A 10,903-nucleotide genomic window follows, 5' to 3' on the forward strand; every position below is an offset into this window, starting at 1 on the left:
TTGAATATATCATTTCACCCTCTCTTGTCCTGTAGGATTTCTACTGATAAATCTGATGGTGTTTGCTTTGTAAGATACTGTCTTTCCCCCCCCTGGCTGCCGTGAGAATTCTTTCATTATCATTTACTTTGGATTGTTTTAATATAATGTGTTTTTGCATTGAGAAGGTATTTTTGCATGGAGATAATTAGGTGGTCTGTTAGCTCCTTGCACTTAAATGACCAGCTCTTTCTCTAGGTTTGGGAAGTGCTCATCAATTATTTCTTCCAATATGCTCTCTGTTCCCATTTCCCTCTTTTCTTCTTGAGGATCTTATTATCCTTATTTATTCTTTCCAAGAGCATCAGATAGTGTTCTTTCATTTAACAAAAACAAAACAAAACAAACAAACAAACAAAACAAAACAAAAGGTTAGTTCTCTCCTTCTACCTGAATTAGTCCTAGATTTCTGTCAAGGTTGGTGTTTTTTTTAAATAAATCTTTATTGTTCAGATTATTACAAATGTTCCTCTTCTCCCCACCCCCCCATTGCTCCCCTCCACCAGGTTCCCACCCCACCTCTGCCCTTTCCCCACCCCCCATTGTCCTCATCCATAGGTGTGCAGTTTTTGTTCAGTCTCTCCTCACAACCCCCACTCTCCTTTTCCCCAAGAATCGTCAGTCCACTCCCCTTCCATACCTTTGATTCTATTATATTCACCAGTTAATATTGTTCATCAGGTTTTTTTTTTAATTCCCTTGGCTTTTAGTTTCACTTGTTGATAGTTATGTATTTGTTGATCATAATTGTTATCTCTGTCTTCTTCCTCTTCAGCAATTCATATAATTCTGGTTTGGCAGTGATGAACTCCTTTAGCTTTTTAAAATTTATTTGTGAAGCTCTTTATCTGGCCTTTGATTCTGATAGCTTTGCTGGGTAGAGTACTTTTGGCTGTAGATTCTTATTATTCATCACCTTGAATATTTCTTGCCATTCCAGTCTGGCCTGCATGGTTTTTGTTGAGAAATCAGCTGACAATCGTATGGGTGCTCCTTTATAGGTAACTACCTGCTTTTCTCTTGCTGCTTTTAATGTTCTCTCTTTGTCTTTTGCTCTTGGAATTTTAATTATGATGTGCCTTGGTGTGGTCCTCTTTGGATTCCTTGTGTTTGGGGTTCTGTGTGCTTCCTGAACTTGTAAGTCTATTTCTTTCACCGGGGTGGGGGGGTGGGGGGAAGTTTTCTGTCACTATTTTTTCCAATATGCTTTTGGTATCTTGCTCGCTTTCTTCTTCTGGGACCCCTGTAATTCTGATTTAAAATTGTCCCAGAGGTTTCTTACATTATCTTCAACTTTCTGGATTCTCTTGTCTTCTTGCTTCTGTGGAGGAGTGTCCTCTGGCTCTTTGTGTTCCAAATCTTTGTCTTGATTTTTGCGATCTTCCATTCTGTTTTTAGGACTCTGTATAATATATTTGATTTCAGACAATGTATTCTTTATTGATCGTTTTTCATATCCTCATAGGTCTTATTTTATCGGCCTTTTCTAGGAAATTCTTGAAAAACCTTATAAGCATGGGTTTGAACTCTATATCCAGTCGCTTCTTGTCCTCCATTTCTTTTGTTTGTGATCTGTTTCCTTGTCTCGGCATTTTCACAGCTTCCCTGAGTTGGTAGGGTGGCTTTGTGTGCTAAGGTGTCCTATATGGTTCAGTGGGTAGCCTCCCAGTTACCTGAGGTGGACAGTCTTGGTATAGCCCTTTGTGGGCTGTGTGTGCAGTCTTGTTGTTAAGCCTTGCATGTTGTTGGTATTACTGAAAAGCATTGATCTCCAAGCCAGTTGGCTATGAGGATCAGAAGTGTCTCAGCTAGGAGGGTTTCTGTATTCCACTTAGATGGGGTGGAGTCTCGGGGTGGCACAGACTAGCTTTGGTGAATCCTGCAAGATTGGTTGCAGGCGCATGCACCTCTTTGGTATAGGCGCAGACAAGCTTTTATTCCTGTCTGTCCCTCCCTAGGAGTGTCCTATGCGTGGTGAACGAGAAAGCTAGCCACTGGAAGGGCTTCTGTGCTCTGCTTGGATGGGGTGGAGCCTCGTGTGGTGCAGACAAGCTTTACTCATCCCCTCCCTATGAGGGTCTGGTTTCTGAGTCCCGCAGTAATGGCCGCTGGCTTCACACACCTCTGAGAGATCTCTGCCCACTGCCTGACAGTCTGGCTTCTCCCTGTCTGGGGCTGCCTATCATAGCAATAGGGTGGTTCTGTTTTCCTCCTGAACAAGAAAGCTAGCCACGCATTAGCTGTCCGTCCTCTCTGCACAGGGAGTAAGCCAGTAGCGAACTCAGCCCGCCTTCTCCTCGCTCAGCAAGCAGCCAGCAGTGAAGTTGGTCAGCCGCCTTTTTGCGCGTGCAATTCGCTGCACCTTCACAGTTCCTGAGGTTCAGCGTGCCTTCTCTCTCCTTCCCAGATGGTAGAGCCTCCTCTCAGCCAGCTGTCCAGTGCTTCGGGGTGATCTTTCCCCTGTTTTCCAGTTCTAAATTTAAAATTGTTGTGATAGGCTGCATTCAGGTGTCTACCCTATGCCACCATCTTGGTTTTTCTGTCAAGGTTGTTAATTCTCTCTTCCATCTGGTCTTTTCTATTTCGAATGTCTTTAATGCACTCTTAATCTAATTTATTGTATTCTTCAGCTCCAGAATTTGTTTCTTTTTTGAAATCTTTATTATTGTATTATAGATATTCCTCCCCATCCCTTTGCTCCCCTCCACCTGGTTCCTTCCCCCCCCCCCCCCCCAGGCCTTCAACACTTTAATATCTGTAGGTAAAGCATTTATGCATATAAGATCTTTGGTTAATCTCTTATTGCTCCCCATTTCCTCTGAGATTCCTCAGTCTGTTCCATGTTTTCATGCCTTTGATTCTATTTTATTTACCAGTTTATTTTGTTCATTAGATATCTTGTTCATTTATTTTAATTTTTTTTCAATTGTTGATAGATATGTATTTATTGCCTTTTTAAAAAAAATATATTTTATTGATTTTTTACAGAGAGGAAGGGAGAGAGATAGAGAGCTAGAAATGTCGATGAGAGAGAAACATTGACCAGCTGCCTCTTGCACACCCCCTACTGGGGATGTGCCCACAACCGATGTACATGCCCTTGACCAGAATCGAACCTGGGACAAGGTCCCCAAGCCGACGCTCTACCACTGAGCCAAACTGGTTTCGGCTATTTATTGCCTTATTATTGTTTAAATTTTTTACCTTTTTCTTTCTTTTTTTTTTTCTCCTTCCTCTTCTTAAAGAATACCCTTCAACATTTCATCTTTGGTGAAGATGAACTCCTTTCGCTTTTTCTTATCTGTGAAGCTCTTTTGTCTGACCTTTAATTCTAAATGATGGCTTTGCTGGGTAGAGTAATCTTGGTTGTAGGTCCTTGTTTTTTTGTTTTTGTTTTTGTTTTGTTTTTAATCACTTTGAATATTTCTTGCCACTCCCTTCTGGCCTGCAAAATCTTTGTTGTGAAATCAGCTGACAGTCATATGGTACTCTCTTGTAGGTAACTAACTGCTTTTCTCTTGCTACCTTTAAGATTCTCTCTTTATCTTTAACTCTTTCATTTTAATTATGATGTATCTTGGTGTGGGCCTCTTTGGGTTCCTCTTGTTTAAGACTCTCTGTGCTTCCTAGACTTATAAGTGTATTTCTTTTCCCAGGTAGGGGAAATTTCTGTCATTATTTCTTCAAATACATTTTCAATATCTTGCTCTCTCTCTCCTCTTTCTGGCACCCCCATGATGTGAATATTCATAAACTTGAAGTTGTCCCAGAGGCTTGCTTCTTACACTATCTTCATATTGTTGGATTCTTTTCTCTTTTTGCTCTTCTGATTAGGTGTTTTGCATCCTTATATTTCATATCATTGATTTGATTCTTGGAATCCTCTACTCTACTGTTGGATCCCTATAAATAGCATATGCTTAATTTCTGACTGGTCCTTTTTCATGTCTTTGACAATCTCACTAAGACCCTTGAAACTCTTATGAAAATTCTTGAGTAACCTTATAACTGTGGTTTTGAACTCTGTATCCAATAGTTTGCTTTCTTCCATTTCTTTAATTTGTGACATGCTTCTTTGTCTCTGCATTTTGGCTGCTTCCCTGTTGGTGTCACTGGGAGAAACTGACCTCCAGGCAGATTGGTTGTGAGGATCAGCTGAAACCACAGTAGGAGAGCTGTGCAAGAAGCGATGCTATGGAGCAGAACTTGCCTCAGTAGGGCTTTTTTTTTTTTTTTTTTTTTTTTGCTCATTGAGTCTTCCCCTTGAGTGTATCACTAGAGTTGTAGTCTGAAGCTGTGGTCTGAAACTGTTCACTGGGTGCACTGGCTCTAGGGTCTCCAGGAAGGTGCAAAGTCATCCATTGTCTGGTGTCATCCAGTAGCAGCTACAAAGAAATCTGAAGATGCCTTCTATTTGTATTGGGTTTGTAAGTGCTCAAGTGAGGCCCAGCTGGGAAGTGAGGCAGGCTGGTGCTAGTGCCAGGTCTTTATTAATAGTTTTGGGGCATGCTGACACCAGCTGCAGTTTGTTTGAGAGATTTTAGAAAAGTCTAAAGCCTGAATCTGAACAGGCCATTCATATGGAAAAATTGTTGCAAACAGATTGGGTGGGGCTGCAAATTGGATGGTGCAGGGTCTCAAAGAATCATTGGGGTGGAGCAAACAGTTTGAGCCAGAATGATGGAGACTCAGATATAGCTGCCAGTCAGCCCTGTGACAGGGTAGTTCCCAGCACAGGAACAATCACCCCTGCAAGCACTCCCATCTGAAAGAAAGCTGCCTATGAGTTCCTCCCCTGATGCCAGACAATCCATTTCCTCCCTATATGTGTCCTGGTCCCCCAATGCCTCCTGGTGCTGGAGCTCAGAGGGGTCGAGTCCCAGTAAGTTTGTATGCTAGCCCTTTAAGAGGGCCACCTGAGTCTCCAGCACCCTCAGTCCATGTTGGTTTTTACAGCCCAAGTTACAGGGACTTCTCTTCTTAGCTCTGGGACCCTGGGTTGGGGTGGGTCTAGTGTGGGGCTGGGGCCCCTTGTTCCTCATGGGAAGTCTCCACAGGGGCCATCTCTCTTCTGATTAGAAAACAGCACACATGGGTGTTGGACCAGCCTATTCTGTGCCTCTGCCCTTCTTACCAGTCTCAATGTGCTTTCTACTTTATTTCTCTAGTTGTAGGACTTCCCATTCAGCCAGCTTTCAGGTGGTTCTGAATGATGATGGTTCTGTATTTTAGTTGTAATTTTGTTGTGGTTGTGGGTAGTGGCAAGTACTGGCATTTACCCACACCACCCTATTGGTTCTTTTGTCTGATTCTTTTTATAGTTTTAATCTCTTTAGTAAAGTATTTCTTTTGTTTATTACTTTTCTTCCTGAGTTTATTGAATTGCCTTTCTGAGTTTATTTTGTATCTCATTGAATTTCCTCAAACTGTCGTCTTGAATTCTGTCATTTAAGTCACACTCTTCCATGACTTTGAATTTGGTTTCTGCAGACTTGTCATTTCTTTTTGGGTTACCATGTTACTTGATGTATTGTTTCTCTGCTGGCACATTTGAAGTACTAGGCTTTTGTTTAGTTACTGTTTTGATCTTAACAATTCAGCAGGTTAATAAGTATAGGTTTTTCTTTTGTTTTCCAATAGATAACACTATAGTGCAAATTTTTGTTTCCTCTTATTTCTATTACTTGTGCTGCCAGGGTGGAGGTGAGAGGGTGTTTCTTTGGCATGGAAATTGACTACTGTGTGATGGGGTAGTGTTAGCTCACTGTGGTCTTATGGCATCACCTCCATGGATGTGTAGGATAGGGAGAGTCAGGCTTAGGAGCCTGTAGCGCTGTTGCTGATGGCTTATAGCACCTTTGTGCTGTTTAGTACCTCTCAGTGCTGCTCCTCAGTTTTCTCACAATGGAGGGGGGAGTGGCTTCTTGGGCACCAATGTTGTCCCTGCCGCTCTTACCTTCCACTGGGCCATAGTCTGTGGGTTGCAGTGTGGTCAAACCCTGATTCTTGCAGCAGCTGCCGAACTGCCCCTGCAGACACTATCCCTGTTCTGCCTCCCATCTTGCCTCCCCTACGCATTCCAATACACCCATCTGCAGATGTACTCATGTGTGGATCTCTCAGGCATGTTTGTTGGATTGTAGATGTCTTACTTGTAAATTTAGGGGAAGATAAAAAGGAGTCTTCTTACTCCACTGTGATGCTTACACCACTTTTCTCAAGTGTGTGCTGCTTTTTGTGAAGCAGTTATAAGAATTGTTTTAAAGCCTTCATGTGATAATCCCATGAGGTCTTCCCAGGCTTGACATGTATTATCTTTTGCCACCTGAGAGTATTATGGTCTTTTGTATGTCAAATAACTGTGTTGTGTCATGGACATTGTAAATGTTGTGTTGTATGGCCCCTGGCTTCTATTGAGATTATCTGGAGAATGTTGGTCTTTTTGTTTTCAACCTGGTTAGGGTCAGACTGCATGCTCTCTCGTGATCTTGTGTGGATGGTAGTTAAAATGCCAGCTTAATTCTCAGAATCTTTAATAGGTTGGTTTGAGTCTGTCCCACTCACAAAACTTGTGTGGGCTCCTACACAGAATTAGTGGAAGGTCTCTTTCTGCTCTGGGATTCTCATCTCACTCTCACTTTAGCCCCCACAGGGATACTTTTCTTAGATAGAAAGATGTTTCTTTTTACCTCAGATTTTATTTAGCCAGCTGCCACATGGCCACTACTGCACTGCTCCATAGGAGGGTTGCCTTTGAAGCATAAGTCACATGCTCAGGAGAGGTCCTATTTCCTGCAGTCTGATGCTTCCCTGTGCAGATTAGTCTCCAAAACGACACAATCCATCTGCTTTCAATTTCGGCATCCTCAAGTAATTGTTTCATATTTTTGCCAAGAGATTTTAGTTGAAATCAGTGGGATAGGCAGTCACTGGCTCAAGGTGGCAGGATGGAACTGGAAGTCTGCAACTTAATAGAAGTTTGAGCCTGGAAAAGCTACTACATCTATATGCCTCTGGATCTCTACTTGTGCATGGTGGTAGCAACATTACCTACATAATTTTTCATTTTTGGCATTGTGTCATGAAAATAAAATGTGACTATGGGCGTTAAGCAGTAGTAACAGACAATAAGCGCTCAGTAAACATTAATGCATTACTTATGTATGTCCTATAAGAGTGAACACTTAGATTAGAATTACTGGAAAAAAATAAGAACTAAAAATAAAAAATAAATAAGAACTAAAAAGTTAGAAGTTGTTGATCTGACTACCTGTATGTTGATGCTTTAAAGTTAAAGAGAGAGGACATTTAGAAGAGCAAAATATTTTATGCCAATTTTGTAGCCACTGAAATTATATGCTTATCCTTTTCAATGGATACATATGGCAGTGATCAATACAGGATTTAAAGGACAGTTAAAGTAGTTTGCAGGTATGCCTTTTATAAAATACAAAGTTAAATAAGAGTGAAGGCTATTCAGGGAGAAGCAAAGTAGGTTTACACTTGTATGTGAAACAGTTTGTTCTTGTGTTATTTACTAGAGGCGTGGTGCAGGAAATTTGTGTACTTGGGGGTGAGGAGGAAACTGGTCTTCCAAGGCGTGTCAGGCCATAAAAACTGTGAACAATGCACTTCCTTGGGGGGAGGGGGAGAGAGTCACTATTTCTGGCCCCAGGACAGATAATTGGATATGGCCTGGGGACCCCCCCCCAACACCTGGGGGCCTTCCTGTAAGCCCACAAAAGGGGCGGAACCATATCTGTGAGACAAAGACTCAAGGTTATAAAAAGAGAAGCCCTCTGCGTGTCTCTTCACTCTGATTTGGAAATTATTCCTGGAGTCCACTAGTGTAAATAAAGGGGGTCCCTCCCTTTCTATAGGAAGTGTGCTTGGTATTTCTTTGGTCTTCTGCAACAGGGGGAGGGGTCCCTCTTGCAGTTTGGGAGCCCTTGGGGGATGTCCAAGTGATGCTTAGGCCCATAAGAGTGCACTGGCTCAGGGTTCTTGCTGAGTGGTGCTCCCCTGTGAGAGCATACTGACCACCAGGGGCAGCTCATGCATTTGGTGTTGGAGTATCTGCCCCTTTCTGGTCAGTGGACATCATAGTGATTGGTTGTTCCACCATTTGGTTGATTTGCATATTAGCCTTTTATTATATAGGATTAACTAGAGGCCTGGTGCAGATTCGTGGGGTCCCTTGGCCTGGCCTGGCCTGCAGGGATCGGGCCAAAACTGGCTCTCCAACATCCCCCAAGGGGTCCCAGGTTTCGAGAGGGCAGTTCTTGGGTGACACACTGGAGTCAGTCTTCCTCCTCTCCGGTTCTGGGTGCATCACCTGAGAACTGCAGCTGCCAAGTCACTGGTGCATTGAGCATCTGCCCCTGGTGGTCAGTGCATGGCATAGCTACCAGTCAGAGTGTCTGCCACCTGGTGGTCATTGTGTGTCATAGCTACCGGTTGGATGGTCAGTTGCCTAGGCTTACATATATACTGTATTATTTTCCATATGAACGACTATACACTTACTTTCCCCCATCAGTATAATAAATGCAAACTAAGGGTTTTGTTTACTTTCTGGATAATATTGTACTACTGTTTCCATTTGCTCCCTTGCTAGATGGCTGAAAAGGAACATGCAACCCACTGAAGATCTTAAGTCAGTAATCCAGAAGCTGTCTGTGTTTGGGCCAATTAAGTCAGTCAGCCTTTGTGGACGGCAAAGTGCTATCGTGGTGTTTGAGAACATGACTTCAGCGTGCAATGCTGTGAGTGCTTATCACAGCAAGAAGCCTGGCACCATGCTGCATTGTTGCTGGAAACACCGATTCATGTCCAAAGGTGTAAGGGTCCATTTACCAAAAACCTATGTAAGTTCTTTTTTTTCCTTTTCTTTTTTATTGCCAAAACGTTTATTGTGAAATGGTCTTAAAACAAAGGAAAGCAAAGCTCACATCCAAATGAAATGTATGATACCAACTTGGATTTTTGAATACACTGTGGACTTTGTGCCAAATGCCAAATTCCAACTATGAAGGCAGTGCCTGAATAGTCTTACCACACAAAAGTAACATTTAATCTGCCATGCAACCATTATGCAAGATTTTGGCATAGGATGCTCAGAGTAACATTGCAACAGAACAATTGAGAAAAAAAAATTTGTTATAAAACAAAGTGATAAGGCCATCTAAGTCTCATACTCAAGGAATATATTTTCTATTTAGTACAAAAATTTTAAAATAGTGCAAAAGCAACACGTGTAGTGTGTTATAGCCGACATTAAAACCTTATTTTGCACATGATGTAAAATAACTAATGTATGTGGTTGAAACTTTAGTTCGAAGTAAATACTCACATGCCAGAGAGCTCCTCACAGGCAAGAGTGCAATGACATGTTGGATCTGAGGAAACATAGCTAGTCCTCGGATTTCCAGGCAGACACGCATTTTCCCTCATAGAAATGCTGCATCAAGAGCTATTAGGCTACACTACAGTCAAGGGAACAGAACAGGTTCTTCTTTTTGGCAATGCTTAAAATCTAAACAGGAGAAGTCTTACTCAAAAGCAGCAAAAGGTACCTGTTTATAGAAAAAGTATGCTCTATTACATATGTGATATGGTGAGACTGCTAATTTTAAAAAGCTGCAATAAATCTTGACACTTAAAATTTTTTTAAACTATCAAGGTTTAACTCAGACTTAGTTTTATTTTTTTTTTTATTTTTTTTTTTAAATATATTTTATTGATTTTGTACAGAGAGGAAGGGAGAGAGATAGTTAGAAACATCAATGAGAGAGAGTCATCGATCAGCTGCCTCTTGCACACCCCCTACTGGGGATATGCCCACAACCAAGGCACATGCCCTTGACCGGAATCGAACCCGGGACCCTTCAGTTCCCAAGCCGACGCTCTATCCATTGAGCCAAACCGGTCCCGGCACTCAGACTTAGTTTTAAAGTGATCTTTCATGAAATGCTTACCACTCTAATGAAAACTCTGACAATAAAGTTATCTACATCGTGGGACTATACAAGTCATTTTAGATCTCTCCCAATGCCACCCCACCACCTCCCATTCCTTGATTTTTATGGAGTCAAGTTTGAATTCCACGCCTGGTGGTGAAGTGTAACAAATCCGCTGCATACTAAAAACCACTGACTACAAAACAGTTCTCAACAGTTCTAGAACATCCAATACAGGCATGCTATGAGTCTCCCAACTCTTCCCATTGGTTGTTTATGTAAAATACCAAATTATAATTTTGCTAAAAAAAAAAAAAAGATTGTTAGGAAAAGGGCACCTTTTAAATTAACTTGGCTATTTTGCAGAATTGTAGAAACCTCAATAAGAAAAAACAAAACTTCTTGTGGCATCAGTGTAGCCGGAGAGTACATTTAGCTGCTTCATAGTTTCCATCAGCATTCTTCTGGGGAAAGATACCATTTCCACAAGTGGAGATTTAAAATAAATGCCACAAACCTATAAAATTCCGATTGTGTAGTTGTTGAAATTCTGAAAATGCACCTTTTAACTTGGATAATTCTATTTTGGGAATAAAAATTAGATGTGGAACTCTAAAAATGCCAGTTTTAACAAGTTTCTCAATGATGGGTCTTTTGGGTGAAATTCTTTAATAGGTGTGACTATCTTACCATGCTGGATATTACAAAGTCTTGGTATTAGGCACTTAATACATCCTCAGGCACCATGATGACCAAAAATATACCCCAGCACTCCCCAAAACCATTAGGTGACAGCACTAGCCTGGTAGAGAACACTAGTATGGTGTCATCAAATTCTAAATGATCAACTGGCTCCAGGGCAATGTGGGATCAGCAGCTGGGGTTGCCAAGGGATTGAGAGGACT

The 10,903-nt window shown here is 41.7% G+C and overlaps 1 protein-coding gene across 1 annotated transcript in view; it reads left to right on the forward strand.

Annotated features, from left to right (window-relative positions):
- LOC311615527 (testis expressed protein 56-like) overlaps positions 1 to 9,737 on the forward strand; it is a gene marked incomplete at its 5' end in the record, with an annotated part of 30,601 nt that extends 20,864 nt beyond the window's left edge. Inside the window, one exon of the mRNA XM_084870881.1 lies at positions 8,657 to 9,737. Within this exon, the coding sequence (XP_084727007.1) occupies positions 8,657 to 8,957 (301 nt within the window). The 3' untranslated portion in view covers positions 8,958 to 9,737. The remainder of the gene's footprint in view (positions 1 to 8,656) is intronic.
- Positions 9,738 to 10,903: the final 1,166 nt, after the last annotated feature.

This window comes from Pipistrellus hanaki (assembly GCF_964339955.1).
Source record: "Pipistrellus hanaki genome assembly, chromosome: 2".
Taxonomy (NCBI): domain Eukaryota; kingdom Metazoa; phylum Chordata; class Mammalia; order Chiroptera; family Vespertilionidae; genus Pipistrellus; species Pipistrellus hanaki.